The 22374-nt window shown below is 38.5% G+C and overlaps 1 protein-coding gene across 2 annotated transcripts in view; it reads right to left on the bottom strand.

Annotated features, from left to right (window-relative positions):
* Window positions 1-21638, bottom strand: part of IFT56 (intraflagellar transport 56) — a 64887-nt gene extending 43249 nt beyond the window's left edge. For both annotated transcript variants that reach the window (XM_064372972.1, XM_021665299.2), the window contains exons 1-7: window positions 21554-21638; window positions 20927-21064; window positions 17919-18011; window positions 16076-16190; window positions 13565-13614; window positions 8217-8362; window positions 6656-6827 (exon numbers count right to left, since the gene is read on the bottom strand). In XM_064372972.1, the coding sequence (XP_064229042.1) occupies window positions 6656-6827; window positions 8217-8362; window positions 13565-13614; window positions 16076-16190; window positions 17919-18011; window positions 20927-21064; window positions 21554-21556 (717 nt within the window). In that variant the 5' untranslated portion in view covers window positions 21557-21638. The remainder of the gene's footprint in view (window positions 1-6655; window positions 6828-8216; window positions 8363-13564; window positions 13615-16075; window positions 16191-17918; window positions 18012-20926; window positions 21065-21553) is intronic.
* Between the last annotated feature and the right edge of the window lie 736 nt (window positions 21639-22374).

The raw sequence follows: 22374 nt of genomic DNA on the forward strand, positions 1-22374 counted from the left end.
TGGTAAAGTGATTTTCAGCAAGGGTGCCAAGACCACTCAAAGAATAAAAGAATAGTCTCTTCAACGAATAGTGCTGGAGTAACTGGCTATTCACACACAAAAGAATAAAGTTGGACTTTTAACTCATGCCATTTTCAAATATTAATTCAAAATGGATCAGAGACCTAAAAGCTAAGATTATAAAACTCTTAATGGAAAACACAGGGGTAAATCTTCATAACCCTGGACTTGGCAATGGATTTTTAGATATAATACCAAAGCACAAGAAACAACAGGAAAAAGAAAACTTTGACTTCATCAAAATTAAAAACTTTGAAGCACAAATGCTTAAAAAAAAAAAAAAACACTATTAAAAGAATGAAAAGACAATCTATAGGATAGGAGAAAATATTTGCAATTCATGTATCTTATAAGTGACTGTACCTAGAATATATAAAGAACATTTGCAACTCAATAATAAAAAAAAATAAGTTATTTAAAAAATGGGCAACAAATCTGAATAAACATTTCTACAAAAAAGATATGCAAACGGGCAACAAGCACATGAAACAATGCTCAACATCACTAATCATCAGGGAAATGCAAATAGAAATCACAAGATTCCACTTCACACCTCTAGAATAGCTAGAGTCAACAAGTCAGATGATTAACAACTGCTGGCAAGGCCACAAAGAAATCAAAAGGCTTATGTTCTGCTGGTGGGAATGTAAAATGGTGCAGTTACTTTGGAACAGTCTGCCAGTTCCCCAGACAATCAAATATAGAGTTACAATATGACCCAGTGATTCCACTCCTAGGTATAAACACAAGAGAACTGAAAACATACATACAAACAAAAACTTACACAACAAGTATAATGTTTACGGCAGCAGCCTTTGTAGTAGGCAAAAGGTAGAAACAACATGTGTCTATCAACTGACGAATGGAAAAAACTAAAAGTATTATATCTATAAAACAAAATATTATTTGATTGTAAAAATGAATGAAATATATATGCTACAACATGATGAACCTTGTAAACATTATGCTAAGTAAAAAGTGCCAATCGTAAAGACCAAATATGATATGATTCCATATATATATATATGAAATGTCCAGAGCAGGCAAATATATAGAGACAAAGTAAAGTAGTGGTTGCTCAGGGCTGGGGGGAACTGGACAATAGGGGTCGATAGCTGAAGGGTATGGCCTTTCTATTTTTTTTTTTTTTTTGAGAAGGAGTCTTGCTGTCACCCAGGCTGGAGTGCAGTGGCGTGATCTCGGCTCACTGCAACCTCCACCTCCCAGGTTCAAGTGATTCTCATGCAATCTCCTGAGTAGCTGGGATTAGAGAGACAGGGTTTCACCATGTTGGCCAGGCTGGTCTCGAACTCCTGACCTCAAGTGATCCACCTGCCTTGGCTTCTCAAAGTGCTGGAATTAGAGGCGTGAGCCACTGTGCCCAGCTGACATTTCTTTTTTTTTTTTTTGGAGATGGAGTCTCACTCTGCCACCCAGGCTGGAGTGCAGTGGTGTGATCTTGGCTCACTGCAACTTCCAGCTCCCAGGTTCAAGGGATTCTTCTGCCTCAGCCTCTCGAATAGCTGAGACTACAGGCACATGCTGCCATGCCTGGCTAATGTTTTGTATTTTACTAGAAACGAGTTTCACCATGTTGCCCAGGCTGGTCTCAACCTCCTGAGCTCAGGCAATCTGCTCACCTTGGCCTCTCAAAGTGTTACGATTACAGGAGCAAGCCACTGTGCCCAGCCAACATTTCTTTTTGAGATATTGAAATGTCCTAAGATTGACTGTGGTGATGGTTGCACTTAAGCTGTGACTATACTAAAAACCATAGAATTCTACACTTTAAAAGGGTGAATTGTATGATGTTAATTATATCTCAATAAAGCCATATATAAATAAAACTATAAATTGAAGATACAGGTCATCATGTCTACGTTATAATGAAGGTGACCTTTCTAAAAGCATGACACCAATTTTGGAAACCATATAAGAAATATTTCACATGAAACATATCCTTTTATGTTCAAATTTTCTGTTCTATTTAAAACATATATTACGGTTTTGTCTTTTCTAATTTATTAATCTTTGTCTTTTTCCTTTCCTTTTCTTTTTTTTTTTTTCTGAGACAGAGCCTCACTCTGTTGCCAGGCTGGAGTACAGTGGTGCAATCTCAGCTCACTGCAACCTCCGCCTCCCGGGTTCAAGAGATTCTCCTGCCTCAGCCTCCCAAGTAGCTGAGATTACATGTTCTCCCTACCACGCCTAGCTAATTTGTGTTTTTTGTTTGTTTGTTTGTTTTTAGTAGAGATGGGGTTTCCTCATGTTGGCCAGGATGGTCTGGATCTATTGACCTCATGATCCGTCCACTTCGGCCTCCCAAAGTACTAGGATTACAGGCGTGAGCCACACCATGCCCAGTCTGTCTTTGTCTTTTAATTGGAGAACTTAATCCTATAAAATATAATGTAATTACAGAAAATTTGGGCTTTAAAAGCAAAACAGGCTATTAGAAGATAATAGCAGAATTGGTTGGGTACAGTGGCTCATGCTTGTAATCCCAGAGCTTTAGGTAGCCAAAGTGGAAGGATTAGTTGAGGCCAGAAGTTTGAGACCAGCCTGGGCAACATAGCAAGACCCTCATCTCTACGGAAAATTTTAAAATTAGCCAGACATGGTGGCACATGCCTGTAGTTCCAGCTACTCAGGAGGCTGAGGCAAGAGGATCAGTTGAGCCCAGGAATTTGAGGCTGCAATGAGCTACGATTGTGCTATTGCACAGTCTTGGTGACAGTGAGACACTGTCTCTAAATAAATAGATAAATTTTTTAAAAAGAAGATAATATCAGAAAATATAATCTTGAACTAGGAAATGGTTTTTCTTTTTTTTTGAGATGGAATTTTGCTCTTTCACTCAGCCTGGAGTGCAGTGGTATGATCTTGGCTCGCTTCAACCTCTACCTTCCAGTTTCAAGAGATTCGTCTGCCTCAGCCTCCCAAGTAGCTGAAATTACAGGCACCTGCCACCACACCTGGCTAATTTTTGTATTTATAGTAGAGACAGGGTTTCACCATGGCCAGGCTGGTCTCGAACTCCTGAACTTGTGATCCGCCTGCCTCAGCCTCCCAAGGTGCTGGGATTACAGGTGTGAGCCACCACACCCGGCAGGAAATGGTTTCTTAAACAAGATACAGAAAGCACTAAACATAAAGATCAATGTGACTATGTTTCAGCCTACAAAATCTTTAATAATTACAAATATTTACTGAGAGTTTATTGTATATATAAAATTAAGAACTTTACATACCTCATACCATTTAATCTTCAAAAGAACCTACAATGAAGGCCGGGCGCGGTGGCTCAAGCCTGTAATCCCAGCACTTTGGGAGGCCGAGGCGGGTGGATCACGAGGTCAAGAGATCGAGACCATCCTGGTCAACATGGTGAAACCCCATCTCTACTAATACAAAAAATAAGCTGGGCATGGTGGCGCGTGCCTGTAGTCCCAGCTACTCAGGAGGCTGAGGCAGGAGAATTGCCTGAACCCAGGAGGCGGAGGTTGCGGTGAGCCGAGATCGCGCCATTGCACTCCAGCGTGGGTAACGAGCGAAACTCCGTCTCAAAAAAAAAAAAAAAAAGAACCTACAATGAGTCAATACTATTATTTTCCCTGTTTTACAGATGATGCTTAAAGAGGTTAAGTATTTCACCTAAAGTCACATAGCAACTATGCCAGGGTTGAAATTTGGGTCTATCTGATTCCAAACCCAAACTCATAATCACTACCCTAGAGGCCATGCCAGTTTTGGGGGGAAAGTTCTCCAACTCTTTAGTCTCTAAAACCAGCAGCCTTCTCCTCCTTTTTTACCATTATTTTTTAACCAGCATCTTACATTCAATGTTTCTGTTTTTTCATCATCTACTTGCCATCCCTTCTGCCATACCCTCTTGGAGAATTCCCAATCTGGGTTATTACTCACTCCCAATCTCCTTGCAACCTAGTTCAAGCTCCAATAATAATGACATTCTAATCAGATAAGGAAATCTAGGAAATTCTAATTAAAATGGCCTTTTCTCAGTCTTCATTTCTACTGACCTCTTTTGTACCTCCTCCTTCTTTAAATGTCACTCTCCTGAATTTGTCAGTCATTCAACAAATAATGTAGTTGGCAACAACTTTGGGCAAGCATTGTGCCCAGTCCTGGGATACAAATGTCAAAAGACATAGTCCCAACCATCAATGAGCTTGTTTAGATTGAAGATCATTAGGCAACTAACAAATAATAAGCAGAATGGAGACATTTTGTATGTGTGTATTGCAGTATATTTTAGTGGTTAAGTCTATGTTAGAGTGAGATGGACAAAAGTTTGAGATCTGAATTTGCCACTTACGTTAGCTGTGTAAGCCAGAACAAGTTATTCAAAGTACTTTAAGAATTAAGTCAATCATCGCAAATTATTTCCTGTTTACTTTAGAAAAGATGTTAATGGTGTTTGTGAGAGACTAAACAATGTAATATAGAGCCCATTATACAAGTTAGTAGAAGAATGCCTGATTTTAAATAGTTTAATGAAAGTATAACAATTAAACACAAACTATGGCTTATTGCTACCAAAAAAAGGTTCTTTAGGTACATCTGACATAGCCTTCTACTGCTGGAGTACATTATAAAATCAATATACAAACTACACTGACACAATTTCAAAGGAAAAAGCATGCCTTTTGGGGTTAGAAGTACACTCTGGTGTCCTGACTTGGATAATTCTAGGTGTATACTATAGATAAGATATTGGGTAACCATACTAGACTATGGAAAAGATATATACAGACAAAATGTAAACATTTAATAAATTGGAGCATACACCAAAATTGGTAAATTTCCCCAAGACTGACTCTAGGTAGAAAGGCAAGAATGTATTTTGTTTATTTGTTCTTACTAATGGGTGAAAACTCTAAAGATACCAAATTGCAAATCCAGTCTGCTATTAAACTGCTGATGCTGGAAACAAGGCAATTAGGCAGACTCAGGGGACTCTTTAGTTGAAATGACTATTATCCCAAGAATGTATTTTATTTAATATTTAAGTATATGCTATATGCTCAAGCATATACTAAGCAATTTAATTTGAAGGGCAAGGGTAGGATTTTTAAAGTTTGACACATGCAGAAATTTTACATTTAAATTTTGGTAGCTTCTGACATCAACTAAAGTAATAACCATGGAGGTAATTTCCAAGTGTGGCTTCCTCATAGGGTTAACCTAAAATTATCTATTTATATCCCTATATCTGTATATAGATATAGAGTAGAACACATTTTCTACTTTATCTATGTATTTACCTATATCTATATACTGTATATGTGTATGTGTATGTGTGTATGTATATATGCATATATGTGTCTATGTTAAATAAAACCATGTTAGTAAAATTACATGTTATTTAAAAGATGTTAAATGAAATAAAAGGAGGTAATAATCTATGGCCTCCTGTGTTTCTCAGTTTCCTATAAAATGAGAACTACAGTAGCCTCTAACCATGAGCTTGTCAGGGAAATTAAACAATGGATTTAAAGTGCTCTGCATGGTGCCTACAAGTTAGCCAATTTCTAAGTATTTCTAAAATGTCTACCATTTTTGCCTCTTGGACTAACCTTAAAAAAGAAATTGAAGTGTACCAAGCAGAGAAAGAAGGAAGTCATTCCAGGAGTGAGAATGCTGTACCCAAAGCTAGGGGGTAAGAGAGTATGGCATGTGGAACAAATTGAGTGGCTGGACCGAAGATAACACTGACTAAAGGCAGGAACACTATTTAAAGAGCCAAAATAAGAGGCGAGAAACTCCTGGATTAGAATTGTAGCCAAGGAGAAGAAGGGATAGATAAAAGAGATATCTAGGATGCCTAGCTGATAGGAACTAAGGGATGATTTCATGGAGATGAAGGAGAAGAAAGCAATAGATATGCCAGGTTTCTGCTGTGGTTTACTGGATGTATGTTGGTGACATTTGATCACAGAACCACACACATATTTTAGAGGAAGAAGCTGAAGCATTTTTGTTTGTTTGTTTGTTTGTTTTGAGACACAGTCTCATTCTGTTGCTTAGGCTGGAGTGCAGTGGCTCAATTTTGGCTCACTGAAACCTCTGCCTGCCCCGCAACACCCCAGCAACTGAGATTACAGGCACGCGCCACCACGTCAGGCTAATTTTTTGTATTTTTAGTAGAGATGGGGCCATGTGGGCTAGGCTGGTCTCAAATTCCTGGCCTCAAGTGATCTGCCTGCCTCAGCCTCCCAGAGTGCTGGGATTACAGGCATGAGCCACAGTGCTTGGCCCGAAGCATTTGGGTTTTTTTGTTTTATTTCTTTAAACCCTGGAAAATTAAAGCAATTAACAGAAGTATTTGGTTTTAAACACAATGTAAGGCATCTCAGTAAAATCATCTATAATATAATAGACAGAGAATTCAGAAGTCAACATTCTTTTTAGAATACCTAATAAACATACAATTAGGTTCTTATAGAATCACACTGGCAATGACAAAGGGATATTAATCAAGAGTTACAGATAACAGAGTTTCATGAATAACTTGGAAAGTATAAAGTAATTCAAACTGGAATGAAGTACATTAAAAACACATTTCCATCAATACCTCAGCTGCTTTGCCGTTGTAAAGGCGAAAATGATTACAGGCTTTAAGATTGAGTGCGATGGTACTATCAGGAATTTGCTGAAGGTAAACAGCCAGAACTTCTTGAGACACATCATAGTAATCCAATTTATAGTAGCAGAGGGCCACGTAAACATTGAGGGCAAGGTATTCTCTATTAGATGAAAGAATTAAGGGTTAACCATGTAAGTCTACTTCATAGAAATGTCAAACTACAAAGCTCAAATGGACAAGGCGAAGAACATAGTTCATGAATTTGCCATATGAAGAAAGAAGGCAAGATATAACCAGTATATATATATTTTTTGCATTGCAATATTTGGGTGGATTTTTGTTTTTTGTTTATTTGTCTGTTTTTTGAGACGGCGTCTTGCTCTGTCACCCAGGCTGGAGTGCAGTGGCACGATTTCGGCTCACTGCAACCTCCACCTCACAGGTTCAAGCGATTCTCCTGCCTCAGCCTCCCAAGTAGCTGGGACTACAGGCGTGCACCACCACGCCTGGCTAATTTTTGTATTTTTAGTAGAGATGGGGTTTCACCATATTGGCCAGGCTGGTCTTGAACTCCTGACCTTGTGATCTGCCCACCTTGGCCTCCCAAAGTGCTGGGATTACAAGTGTGAGCCACCGCGCCCAGCAGGGTGTTTTAATATAAGTAGAGTGAAAGATGACAACTAGAGAAGAAAGGGAACATTCATGCTGTTCATACTGAAAAACTAACATATGCTATAATTGAACATAAACACAAGCACACTCCACACATTAGACCAATACAAGACACGCAGGCTCAACGGCTGGAAATGGAAGCAGGTAAGCAACCAAGAAGGTAATGCAAAAGAGGAAAGAAGGAAGGAAGATGAGATATTTTTGGGAAGGGAGAAAGAGGTCAAGTGTTTAGTGATAAAAGTTGGAATGTAAATTTTTTTTTTTTTTCTTTTTTTTTTTGTTAAAGACGGGGTTTTACCATGTTGACTAGGATGGTCTCAATCACCTGACCTCATGATCCGCCCTCCTCAGCCTCCCAAACTGCTGGGATTACAGGCATGAACCACCTCGCCCAGCTCGAATGTAAATTTTTCAGAATGGTTTGTATCTAATTTTGTCAGCAAGTTACCTACAATGCAACTCTAATGCTAAGTTTGATACATCTAGATCACACATTTCAACAGGGGTAATATCACTTCCAAAGGGGAAAAATTGGTTCTTATGGGAGGATGAAAAAATCCTACTTATTTTATGTGTAAAGCACAGTTATACATATAGTACATAAATGAATTATGTTAATATACATATATCAGTATACTAAACTTTCACGGGAGGGCAATTAGGGGGAAAAAGTCTTTTAGAAGGGTGACAATGGATAAAAAGATAAGAGAAAGCCTGATTTAGACAATATCTAATTCTTAATCTCACCATATCATCAACTAAACAGATTTGAATGCATGGTAGTACTACATCCAAAGGACACTAGATTCTCAGTCAAACTAGTTACAAAAGAAATGAACAAAATGAAAATGTAGAGTAGGCATAAAAGGACACAGACCTGTTATCTAGCAGTATTCGCTTATATATATCAATAGCTTCTTGGTAGTGAGATCGCATATAGTGGATTGAGGCCAAACTGAGTTGATCTTCTGTGACATCCTGAAGATTCTGATGAAAGCTCATCAACTTTTTCTCATCATTAAACTAAGATTGTGAGCGTGGAAAAGACATGTAAAGATTCACATTAGTGTTGTTGGAGAAATCAACATCTATGTGATAGAGATTTTAACTCTTCCTTCTTTAGCCATTGTGTCTCTTTCTTCTTCCTAGTTCCCTTAGGTTCCCTGCCTTCTACTTCATTTCCCCTGCAAAGAAAGAATGCAAATAGCCTCTGGAGGCATAGCTTGACAATGACAATGGAAAGCCCTTAGGTTACAGTTAATATTATTTGATCCCCTCCTTATCTTTTCTTTTTCTTTATATTTTATCCCTTTCTTTTTTTTTTTCTTTTTAGTCTCTTTACTCTGACCTGGTTAACATTTTTAACCTGTTCTTTTGTATCTCGTTCTTCTTGGTAGTCAATGAGGAGTCAAATGTGTTTCTCATCATATAACTTAGTGAATTCAAATTTTAATTTCCTACTCTACATTTTTTCATCCTTTCTTCAGTTACTATACATTGTTGTTGTTTGAGATTGTCAGAATTCTATTCCAACCTTATAATGCTTATTTTGTTAGATGGCTACTGCAAATATTAGTTGTCTTTTGCTTACATATGGGGCAGAACAGATATATTTTTGACAGCGACCCTTAATATGTAGATTGCTCACTCCCGCCTGATAGAGAATGACTTATAAGCTTAAAAATTGTGTAAAGAATTGTCTTCTGTAGACTATTTAGTTACATGGAAAAATGTTCATGATACACTTTTAAGTAAAAAGCCTGGTTATAAAATAGAATATATACTATGATCCAAATTTAGCAATATAAATACACATATATATACATACATAAAAATACAATTTTTTTTTTTTTGAGACGGAGTTTCGCTCTTGTTACCCAGGCTGGAGTGCAATGGCGCGATCTCGGCTCACTGCAACCTCCGCCTCCTGGTTTCAGGCAATTCTCCTGCCTCAGCCTCCTGAGTAGCTGGGATTACAGGAAAAATACAAATTTTTTTAAAGACTGGAAGAAACAGTAAAATATTACAGTGTTAGCTGGAAGTGGCAGTCTTACAGGAAATCTTGATTTTTTTGTGTATGTAATTTGCTATTTTCTAAATGTACTATGTTGAACATGTATTATTTTTGTAATCAGAAGAAAAACACAGGCCGGGTGTGGTAGCTCATGCCTGTAATCCCCGCACTTTGGGTGGCCAAGGCGGGCAAATTACCTAAGGTCAGGAGTTCCAGACCAGCCTGGCCAACATGGTGAAACCCCATCTCTACTAAAAATACAAAAATTAGCCAGGCATGGTGGCACACGTCTGTAATCCCAGCTACTTGGGAGACTGAGGCAGGAGAACTGCTCGAACCCGGGAGACAGAGGTTGCAGTGAGCCAAGATTGTGCCACTGCACTCCAGCCTGGCGAGACTCTGTCTCAAAAAAAAAAGAAAAACGAAAACACAACAAAATATATTTCTTTAAATTCAATCAAAGACTTTCACTACTAATAATATTAGAGTAGCTTGTAGTATGCAGCGTCCCATCAAGAACATATAGAAAATCTTAAAAACTACTGAAAAATCTGTGTAAAAGGGGCTAGGACGGTGGCTCACTCCTGCAATCTCAGCACTTTGGAAGGTGGAGGTGGGCAGATCACTTGAGCTCAGGAGTTTGAGACTAGCCTGGGCAACATGGTGAAACCCTGTCTCTACAAAAATCAGCCGGGCACGGTGGTATACACTTGTAATCTCAGCGATTTGGGAGGCTGAGGCACAAGGATTGCTTGAGCCTGGGAGGCGGAGGTTACAGTGAGCCGAGATGGTGCCAATGCACTCCAGCCTGGGTGACCAGAAGTGAAATCCTGTCTCAAAAAAACAAAACAAAAAAAATCTGTGTGGAGGGATCAGAGAGCTACCAAGTGAGTGAAGACTTCAGAGATACCAAGATCCCCAGCAAGAAGTGCAAAGAGGTGATTCTGATATTTAGCACCACTTTTTCTTAAATGTACCTACCAATTCTCAATTGGTGGCTGAGTTGCTGAAAACTAAGTAGAGCTTCAAGAAGTCTTATGGGCTTAATGGACCAAAAAATAGAGATCGGGGCCCACCAAGTTATCAGTTAGGACCCCTAGAAAGCTATCATAGAAATAGAGGTAAAATGGAAATACACCAGCTTTAAATCGTTGCAATCTCTGACAGGTATCAGTTCATTTGCCCCTATTCTATGTGCCTGCCAGAAGTAAAAGTAAATTCTAAATCCTTCCTGGAAGAAGAAAAAATCATCCAGAGCCTCAAATTATCTCCATTATTTAATAGTCAGCATTAAACACAATATTGCCAAGCAAACCAGGGGTCAGGGACATTTGACTGAAAACCAAGAAACAGCTGTCCAGAGATACACTATTGGAATTACTAGACGTGGACTTTAAAAATAACTGTTAACAATATGTTTAAGAAATTAAACTAAAAATTAGAAAATTTGAGCTGGAAATTAGAAATTAAAAAAATAACAAAATGTAAATTCTATAAGAAATTAAGAACTGAAATTAAGAACTAAATAGAATAGCTGATTAGACACAGCTGAAGAATGATGATTAGTAAAGAAATTTCTGCAGGTAATGTACAGAAAATGTGACAAAGTGTTTACATGTGATACAAATAAAAGGTCTACATACATGTATATTATTGGGATCCTAGAAGGAAAGAAGAGAGTATAGAGCAGAAGCAAAATTTGAAGAAAAAATGATCAAGGATTATTTTGATTAAAGAAAAAACTTGAGCAAGCACTATGAACCTGATGTAGTATAACACAAAGAAAACCCTACCTGGGAATATTATAGGAGAAGTGCTAATAACAAAAAACAACACATAAATCTTAAACGTGATCAGAAAAAAAACAGGAACAACAATAAGACTGATGGCTAACCTGTCAGTAGAGACAAGGACTAGGAAGCAATAAAGCAACATCTTCAAAATGCTAAGCAAAAATAAAAAGTAACTACTACCTACAACTCTACACTGAGAAAAAAAAATCTTTAAGAAAGATCGTAAAATAAAAATATTTTTAGATAAAAACTGAGAGAATTCATCACCACTAAAGGAAATATTAAAGGAAATTCCTCAAATGGAAAATGATTTTAGATTGGAGCACAAATGTGCAAGAAGAAATGAAGAACCATGGAAAGGATAAATATGGCTAATTATAAATGAATATTAATTGCATAAAACAATAATAAAACAGTCTTATGGGATTAGAAACATAGACACTTAAGATATATTTGAAATTTGCACAAAAGATGAAGAGTAAACGAGTTAAAATGATCTAAGGTCCTTTAATTTTCTAAAAATTGGTAAAAGTACTAATTAATATCAAACTTTTTAATATGCAAAAGACATGACTAAAACTGCTAAATCCTAAGAATGCACATAACTACAAGGCAATGGAGGGAAAATATATAATTTTAAAAATCAATCCAAAAAAAAAACAACAAAGAAAAGAAAAAGAAACCCAGACCACATGGACTAGCTGGGCAAAGAGAGAACTAACAACAGGATGGCAGTTATGAAGCTAATCATATTTGTAAATACATTAAGTAAATGAATTATATACTAGAGTTTTTTTAATAAAGATTTTAACTGGATTTTAAAACCCACAAAACTCATTTATATGCTGTTTATAAGAGTCACCTTAAATATAAGGACATAGAAAGGTAGAAAGTAAAAGGATAAAGAGATATAATAGGAAATACCATCCAAAAGAGAGCTGGTATAGCTTACAAATATGTCCATGAGAAATCTTTTAGAGATGAGAGACATTTCATGATAGTGTATATTTCAGTCTACTAGGAAGACATTATTGCTAGACAGTCTACTAGCAATTCTAAGTTTATGTGCACTTAATGGTAGTCTGAAAAACATGTAAAGCAGAACTAAAAAGAGAAAGAGACAAAGTGACAATTATGATGTGGAATTTCTAAATGTACCAAAAATAATTATTTTCATATAATGCCAGTGGGTGATTAAACTTTCTGTAAAACAACTTAGCAATATCAATTAAAAGCTCTGAAGTTGCTTATACCCAATAGGCATGTCCATTTCTAAGATGTTCAGAATGACATTTTTATAAATTTAAAAAATTATAAATCTAAAAGTCAAATAACTAGGAAATGTTGAATAAATAATGACACATATGATGCATTTGGTGGAATGCTATAAAATTTTTAAAAATATTTTAAACAATTATTTAAAAATTTAAATTTGAAAAGTTATTATTTAAAAAATAATTTTATCATTATCAAAATAATTACCATACAGCAATTCTGAAAAGTGTATATTTATTTCTAGGAATCAGGACAAGGTGTCTCTGAGTCTATTTCCTAAGAAATAATAGGATAGTTGACACAAACTAAACTTTTTTCTTTGAGACAGAGTCTTGCTCTGTTACCCAGGCTGGAGTATAGTAGTATAATCTTGACTCACTGCAACTCCTGCCTCCTGGGTTCAAGTGATTCTCCTGCCTCAGTTTCCCCAGTAGCTGGGATTAAAGGTGTGTGCCACCACGCCTAGCTAATTTGTTTTGTATTTTTAGTAGGTGCAGAGTTTCACCATGTTGGCCAGGCTGGTCTCGAACTCCCGACCTCAGGTGATCTAACAGCTTCAGCCTCCCAAAGTGCTGAAATTAAAGGTGTGAGCCACTACGCCTGGTCTAAACTTCTTATGACTGTGGCTTAAGGAGAAATAAAACCTAACATCTCTGAATAAATTAAAAGGGTAAAGAACATTGGGCTGGGCTCAGTGGCTCACACCTGTAATCCCAGCATTTTGGGAGGCCCAGGCGGGCAGAACACAAGATCAGAAGATTGAGACCATCCTGGCCAACATGGTAAAACCCTGTCTCTACTAAAATACAAAAAAATTGCTGGGCGTGGTGGTGCACACCTGCAATCCCAGTTACTCGGGAGGCTGAGGCAGGGGAATCTCTTGAACCCAAGAGGCAGAGATTACAGTGAGCCAAGATGGTGCCACTGCACTCCAGCCAGGCGACAGGGCAAGACTCAAAAAAAAAAAAAAAGAACACTGATAGAGGAGAAAATCCTATATAATTAACAGTTATATTCCACTTGTTCTAGAAAATTATTAACAATAATTTCTAATTAATTATCTCTCACTAGTGTTAGTAACAAGAAGGAAGAAAAAGAAAAATATTTTTAAAACAAAACAATGTGAAATGAGAACATAAATACCTTGTGAGCCAAGTGGAAGAGGAGGCGGTTTTGGAGTCGGCTTTTTGAAGCTGAAAAAAAAAAAATCCAAGCTGCTTATTAAAGAACTCAACAGTCTAGGTCTAGTAGTCCCTTGTAGGAATGAAATGAAACTCGGTGATCTTCTCAAATCTTTACTTATCTGATCCTAGGTATGTCTCTGCTAGAATATATATTGTTTGAGTCTGGTCTTCACCTGCAGTAGCAGAAACAGCATCAAGAACCAGAAGAGAAATGTGCTAAGATTTCGCTCTTCTCCACTGCTTATTCTACCTGATCCAATTACGGTGATCCACAACACAACACTCCACACACATCGTTAGAGTAGCAGCTCGTCTCTGTGTTGTTCATATACCAAACCAAACACTGGCAATAGACACCACGGTCATCTCAATGTGTGTATGAATCCACTCTCACTCAGCTCCTAGTCCCAGTATTCTTCGTTAATTCCTTCTGCTCTTTCCTTTTCCACAATTATACTGCCATATTTTCCTAAATACTAGCCCAGTCTCTATTCCACAGATTTTCTAGCATAATTATGTGACATATTGAAACAGGCAGTCAAGCAAAAATATTAACAGCTTTTAAGTTCCAAATATCCTTTGCACTCTTGGAAAACTTCCTGTTTCTGGATACCCAATTCTACTTCTTTTACAGAAAAAGTCATACTTCAATCTATAAGAAAGAAAAAATATATATAGAAATAGAGATAGCTACCATGATCACCTTTTATGTGTCTAACACTGTTCTTAGCACAGATAAAGCCTAGAAATATGAGATAAAGTAAGTAACATAAAGGACCTTATAATGAAATTAGGAAAAACTACATAAGCACATATGAAACAATGTGGGTACAAATCAAGAAAGGTTTTGCTGGGTATGGTGGCGGGTGTGTCTGTAGTCTCAGCTACTCAGAAGGCAGAGGCTGGAGGCTGGCTTGAAGTCAGGAGTTTGAGGCTATAGGATGCTATGCTCATACCTATGAATAGCCACTGTATTCCAGCTTGGACAACATAGTGAGACCCTGTCTTTAAAAAAAAAAAAAAAAAAAAAAAGTCTTCAAGTTCCACATTTGCCATGAATTTGAGTTGAAATTCTTTTTTTTTTTTTTTTTTAATAAAGATGGGGTTTCACCATGATGGCCAGGTTGGTCTTGAACTCCTGACCTCAGGTGATCCACCCACCTCGGCCTCCCAAAGTGCTAGGATTACAGGCGTGAGCCACAGCGCCTGGTCCAGCTGAAATTCTTTATATGTATAAATTAATTCTATCTTGAATACATTCTTCCCTATCAAATATTACAGTGCCCACTTTTCTCTGCATTTTCTTGAACTTAAGTTGGTTCATACTCTAATTAACTTTTTCTACCATGTTTCCCTTTTATACTTATTTTCAAATTTGAGTACAATTGCCCCGAGATGAATATCCATATGTAAGAAAGCAGAAGGGATGATTTCCGGATTCTTCAAGCTGAAATTGCTGGGCTTCTCACTCAGAAACAGGAAAAGCAGCCACCTAGTCCACAGCCATAAAAGTCTGAACAAAACTCTACCTAACTACCACCAACAGCATGCCTATTCTCTCATGACGGGGCCTAAGAAAGACACCCTGCCCTTTCTCTTCCTTCATCCTTCTGCTTTTTGGCTGTGGCCTGGTGGGGTGTAGCATTAATTTTATTTTTTTTTATTCTTTATTTTTTGAGACAGAGTTTCACTCTGTTGCCCAGGCTGGAGTGCAGCGGCACGATCTCAGCTCACTGCAACCTCCGCCTCCTGGGTTCAAGAGATTCTCCTGCCTCAGCCTCCCAAGTAGCTGGGATTATAGGCACCTGCCACCACACCTGGCTAATTTTTGTATTTTTAGTTGAAACAGGGTTTCACCATGTTGCTCAGGCTGGTTTCGAACTCCTGAGCTCAGGCAATCCACCTGCCTAGGCCTCCCAAAGTGCTGGGATTACAGGCATGAGCCACCATGCCTGGCTAACTCTCTCTTTAAACATAAAGTTACTCAAATCCAATATTCTTTGAGGATTAAAGCTATTTTTTTAGCTTTCCAATGTCAATCTTTTTTTTTCCTCAATAGAAAAAGGAGCCGGGCACGGTGGCTCAAGCCTGTAATCCCAGCACTTTGGGAGGTCGAGGCGGGTGGATCACAAGGTCAAGAGATCGAGACCATCCTGGCCAACATGGTGAAACCCCGTCTCTACTAATACAAAAAATTAGCTGGGCATGGTGGTGTGTGCCTGTAATCCCAGCTACTCAGGAGGCTGAGGCAGGAGAATTGCCTGAACCCAGGAGGCGGAGGTTGCGGTGAGCCGAGATCGCGCCATTGCACTCCAGCCTGGGTAACAAGAACAAAACTCCGTCTCAAAAAACAAAAACAAAAAAACAAAAAAAAAAAAGAAAAAGGAATACACTAAGTTTTAAAATCATCAAAATGACCCTTACACTTGCAAAATGAGTGAAGAATATCAGATAAAAAGAGCCCTTTTACCTTTAAATCCAGCTGCTTCGGCTTGTTTATACATCCCAAGAAAGAAGTAGGTGCAAGCTAGGTTCACCCAGACTTCAGAATTACAATTTTCCTCTTTTGTAGCATTTTCGTATTCCTGAAATATACAATAAGCAGTGATCTTGTTTTGGCAGCAAAGCAATTGACGGGCCATTCTTCCATAATGGAATAGGATTTCATACTGAGATTAAGCAATTTAACATTTAGCGAATCCTACACGCTTTGCCATTATTCTATATCTGAAAAGGTTAAATACTGAAGCTAAAGTTCAATCCTACATCTGCAGGGCTACTGTCCATATGATCTTATACTTGTGGTTTTTGTCCCCCAATTAATACTGATAGGGACTAACAAACAACAGAAACAAAGAGTAACTGAACTATTTTATTTTTGCTAACTTAAAAAGACATACAAGATCCCCTTAAGAAAGTCCTATGTTCAGTTAACTTAAAATCTGATGGCTTTAATACACTACAAATTCCATTTCATTCTAATTGTTTTCTGGCTTTTTTTATATGTGTGGGGGGGGGCATCATATTTTTTAAATTTTTTGTTTTTCCTGCCAAGGACACTTTCTGAGATTCACTTTGTCAATGACATTTTCCATATACTCTCACTTTTGATCAGTCTTTCTCAGGTGTTGTTTCTTACTACACGCGGGTTGTTCTTCCTTTCCTCCTACGCCTTTTACAAATACTACCAGCCTCTATTCTGTCCTTTGCACATCTTCCCTTTTCCTTTGCCAACTCTGTTCCTTTGTTCTACAGCTCGCCTCCTTATTACCTGTCCTTGAATATTTTCATTTCAGTTATGCAGGTTCTTCAAATTTGCTTAGATTACATCTTGGGAATAAGAATATGTAGGAAATGCTTAAGCAATTTCATTTGTGAATTAAAAATTACTTGACGTAAGGCATCTATAATTTTATTTAAATCCATAATCCTATTGATTAATTATTGTAGATGGGTAGGGTTTACAATGACCAAGAAAAACAATTTCCAAAACAATTCTACTTGCAAAAATATAAAGATAATATAATTGTTCCTATGTCTAAAAATAACTAAGCAAAAGAAAAGTGAAATTCTCTTGAGAGAAGATTCATGCAAGTTTTTATCAAAATGGCTTAATTTTCCTGTTCTGAAGATTTACTTAATAAATCCTAATACCAATATGTTGTACAATCTCATCAGTATGCATGTAAAGTAAAACGTATACAAGATACAGGGACATATACAGTCATCCTTCTTTATCCATGGGGGATAGATCCCTAGTAGATGTCTGAAACCTTGGATAGTATTGAATCCTATATATACTATGTTTTTTCCTATACATACGCGTCTATGATAAAGTTTAATTTTTAAGTTAGGCACAAGAAGAGATTAACACCAATAACTGATAATAAAATAGAACTATAACAACATATGGTAATAAAAGTTATGAGGGTGTGGTCTCTTTTTGTGCGCGCGCTCTCTCTCTCTCTCTCTCTCTGAAAATATCTTATTATACTGTACTCACCCATTTTTGGACTGAGATCGACCTTGGGTAACTGAGCTTGACCCCGGGAAGCAAAACCATGGACAAGAGGGAACTATTGTAATGGAGCATATTACAATATAGACAACTACTGAAGTGATACATTTTTTTAAAAGTCAGTGGTTGCCTTCATTAACAAGTATAATTGAGGGACACAAATAGGTAACTTCTTTTTGTTTCCATCTGCATTGTTTGAATTTTACCATGGACGTGTATTATTATAATACAAAGTTTAATAACATTTTAAACACACTTCTGTTAGGAAAAAATGGGTTTTTTTTTTTACACTAACCTCCAGAGCTCTCTTGTAGTCACCCAGGTGAAAGGCACAATATCCAATCCACAAATTAGTATCCTCTTCTTGTTCCCCAACATGACGTTTGAACTTCAGGTTAAAAATGTATTTCAAAAAATCATGAAAAACTCTCAATAGTAAACTCTCTGTTTTAAAAAAATGCTATGTTGAGTTACTGATGAACAACAGGCAATCTAAGTATTAGAAGCATGACAATATGATGTTTAATTAAACAGGACAATTACCTTCTAATTGTCACAGAAATTTATATTTTCAAATATTTCCCATTTGGCATTTTGTATTTACAGATATTGTACTCCAAAAAGCATGTGAGTTGCCTAACAATTCTGGGTCATATATAAGGAACAGGATCGTGTAAAACATTTAAAGCCAAATAACTGAAGGTTAGAGAGGCTGAACCATGAACTCAAGGCCCCACTGCCAGTATGTGTGCTGGCAGGGACTTAAAGAAATGTCTGACTCCAAAGCCCATGCTGTCACCCCCTGTGCTTTACTGCATTTAACCTCCCACTTCAGTTCTGCTGCATTAGCACACACATATATTTACTAATAGGTTATAACCTTTCACTGAGGACAAGCCATTAAATCTTTCTATTACCCTTGAGCAGGCTAGCTTACCAGGCCTACAAGAGTTAAGGATGTTCAGAAGACTTGGCCTCACTTATGTCCACTGTGAACAAATATTTTATGAATTCCTCTGCCAACAAAAGAAAAGCCTTATTTTGGAGGAAAGAACTAAGACCTTGACACAGAATTCTGAATTTTCATGGTAAGGTAAGATTTTTTTTTTCACTCTACAGGGTGATAAATCAAACAGTAAAGGGCCGGGCACGGTGGCTCATGCCTGTAATCCTAGCACGTTGGGAGGCCGAGGTGGGTGGATCACCTGACGTCAGGAGTTCAAGATCAGCCTGGCTGTCATGGTGAAACCCCATCTTTAAAAAAAAAAAAAAAGAAAAAAGAAAAAAGAAAAAAAAAATCAAATAGTGAGCCAACACATATTTATGGAGCGTCACTATAGAACTTCAGATGCCTCAGTCATTATAAGATGAAGACATCTCTTTGATATTTTCTTATCTGGGATAAGAATTTACTCCTGTAGCTAACTCTACAACATTAGAAATCCTCCTCACACCAAATGCTGTGAATTTGAAAATAGTGCCTTAATTCTGGAGAAATTCTCACTTTAGGTCTCCCTGAATTCCCTGGAGCTACAGGAAAATGCATGAGACTTCCTCACCTGAAACCATAGCAGTTTCCATTCCCATGCAGCATGGTACTCCAACCAACTACCTAAGAATGTAAGCACAGAGCAGAGCCTCCCTGCAAACTTAAAGGCAGTCTGGCCCTGTAACTCCCAGCATTTTGGGAGGCCAGAAGCAGGCGGATCCCTTGAGCCCAGGAGTTTAAGACCAGCCTCGGCAACATGGTGAGACCCCTGTCTCCACACACACACACACAAATAACCAACCGGATGAAAATTAGCCAGGCATAGTGGCACATGCCTGTAGTCTCAGCTACTTGGGAGGCTGAGGTGGGAGGATCACGTGAGCCCTGGGAGGTTGAGGTTGCAAGGAGCCACGATCACGTCACTGCACTCCAGCCTGGATGACAGAGTGAGACCCTGTCTCAAAAATAAAATAAAATAAAGGCAACCTGGTGTTATACAATAAGAAAAAAGGGGTTATTGTTTTAAAGAAGAAAGAGGAAAACAGACTAAAGAAGATAGACATATACACAGCACTCAGTCCACTGATTCACAGAACTAGCAGGTGCTTCCATGCCAACTCCCCCACTGTAAAGATGAGAAAGCTGACACCCAAAAAGCTAAACAACATGCTCAATACCTGAACACCAGTAAGAAAGAGAACTAGGCCGGGTGCGGTGGCTCACACCTGTAATCCCAGTACTTTGGGAGGCTGAGGCGGGTGGATCACCTGAGGTCAGGAGTTGGAGACCAGCCTGGCCAACATGGTGAAACCCCATCTCTACTAAAAATACAAAACATTAGCCAGGCATGGTGGCAGGGGCCTGTAATCCCAGCTACTCAGGAAGCTGAGGCAGGAGAATCGCTTGAATCCAGGAGGCGGAGGTTGCAGTGAGCCAAGATTGTGCCATTGCACTCCAGCCTGGGTGACAAGAGTAAAACTCCATCTCAAAAAATAAAAAATAAATAATAATAAAGCAAATTATACATGGAAGATGAAGAAATATATGTAAACCAAATTATAACAATTATTAATGGTAGATTCAGAGTAATATGGATGGAGTAGCATTTTAAGAGAAATAACTGTGACACAACACAACCAGAACATGCTCTCAGAACTCTTCATTCTTTGGTGCAAACTTCACTCTCCTATAATATCTGTTTCCCACAAAGCAGTTTTTCAAAGCGCAGTCCCTGGGACCATCTCCATCAGAAGCACTTAGACTATGCGCCTTAAAATGCAGATTCCTGAGCACCACTGTAGACCTAGAGCAGGAGCCCAGGAATTGATATCCTATTAAGTACCCTAGGTAATTCCGATGTATATTAAAAGGTGAGAACTACTGCCATGGAGATTTGAAATATTTTCTGGGGCTATAATATTTTCAACCATAAGCATGTTAGAATTACTTAAATTTGAGTAAAATTTTAGAACACGTAATAGCAAAAAATCATACACTGGTCAAGGGTTGGGATAAGCAATGTGTTAACTGAGATTGTATTAAATGTCACCCCATATTTTCAGATTATAATCACCATCAGTGACCTAGACATAATCAAAAGTGGCTTCAAGAAATTAGTTTTTTAGTTCATCTTTTATCAGGTTTATAGTTAACTTAGAATCTGGAATCTGTACCTGACTAGATTTACAGGGGATCTGTACAGGAAGCCCCAGAATGTACCCATCTATTTCAACAGCATAGCAACCAGCATGCACCCAAGCATTCATCTACAGTCTGGTATTCACCCACTAAGAAGCAACGTTTTTGGACATTACCTCCAACAGGGTAATAGCTCCAGTGAAATCTCTTTGTGAAAGGAGCTCCTCTAGTTTTGGAATCTTCCTACCTTTCTTCTTTCTTTTGTCAGTGTGCTGGACGTCCCCGCCTACCGCAGGTTTGGCCCTTGAAAGCATCTGTGAAAGAAACAAGGACAGCTGTGCGCTCCAATTCCAATAATCAGATTTAAACCGAGAGTGACAGCTCTGTAATTTATGTCAAATCCTTAACAACGAACCCCAAGGAAGCCTATTCAAACTCGTTTTTAACAGGTATTCTACTAGAAGAGACATCACCCAATACTTAGGAAGGACCAAACAGCTACTCCCAACTTTATCTTCTCTGGTTCGAGTGCGGCAAAAGATGCTTTCGCATAGCTTCTGTCATCTCAGCTTCCCCTTCCTCTGCTTCCCATCCCACGTGTGGTTTAGATGTGGGTAAATGGAGAAGCAGGAGGGAAGAAAGCATCGAGGTATTTACATCCCTGTCCGCCGTGGGAACACAGGGAGAGCAGGGGATTACCCTCTGCGGACACACCTAGATTTACACAGAAGTGTGCTGGGAATCTCTAATCGCCAGAATCAGGACCTACTCAAAGTATTCCCTTATTATTCAGAGCCACTAACCATCTTGACGTCGGTGTTGAGTTCCCCCCGCAAACAGACAGCAAAGGCCGCGCCACAGCGTTTCGCCGCATCCACACAGCACGCTCTGTTTCCACGGCAACTCGCCGGGAGGCTGGTCCGTCGGGAGAAAAGCTCGTTGGAGAACCAGCACCCGCGGCTTTTTGGTTCCATGCAGCTTCCGCCGGAAGAGCAGAGGTTCCTCTCGGGAGGAGAGCGTGGTTCTCTGCTGCGCGGAGAGCGAAAGTTTGGTTATGTCTCCATTTATGACTTTAGTTTAGGAAAAGGCGAATTGGAATAGCGTAGTTTTTCAAATGTAAGTTTCCTGGGAAAGTAATTTTCAGGGACCACTTCCGTTTTGGACCAAGTCGGACTCCTTAGCAACCCTTGGCTGCGTCTGACGCACAATCTCCGTCTCTGGCTGGTGCGGGAAGCTTAGAACATTTCTGCTGAAAAAGTTGTAGATCTGCGATTTGGAGGCAGCAGTACACTGAAATACAGTTTCCTATTTCCACAGATACACCTACACACAATAGTAAACTGTAATAAATATTTGTCGATTAGATGACTTAATTTATCTTACTCCTGAACCCAGTTAATACAGGGCAACCATAGTCTTTAAATTCACGAAATCGTGGAATGTTAGAAGTTGGAAGGGACCTTAGGGGACCTCTGGTCAACCCCTCAGAATTAACAGACTGAAGAACTAACTAGTTAGTTAACCAATGTCAGCGTAAAGTAACCAAAAGGCTCAGGGATCCAGTTAAAAGAGTTTATTTAAGTGCAAAGTGTAAGAGTGGCTATCCTGTCAAACACTGACAGCA

This window comes from Aotus nancymaae, unplaced genomic scaffold (genome assembly GCF_030222135.1).
Source record: "Aotus nancymaae isolate 86718 unplaced genomic scaffold, 86718_ANA_hifiasm-v0.15.2.pri h1tg000002l, whole genome shotgun sequence".
In the NCBI taxonomy this organism is placed as follows: Eukaryota; Metazoa; Chordata; class Mammalia; order Primates; family Aotidae; genus Aotus; species Aotus nancymaae.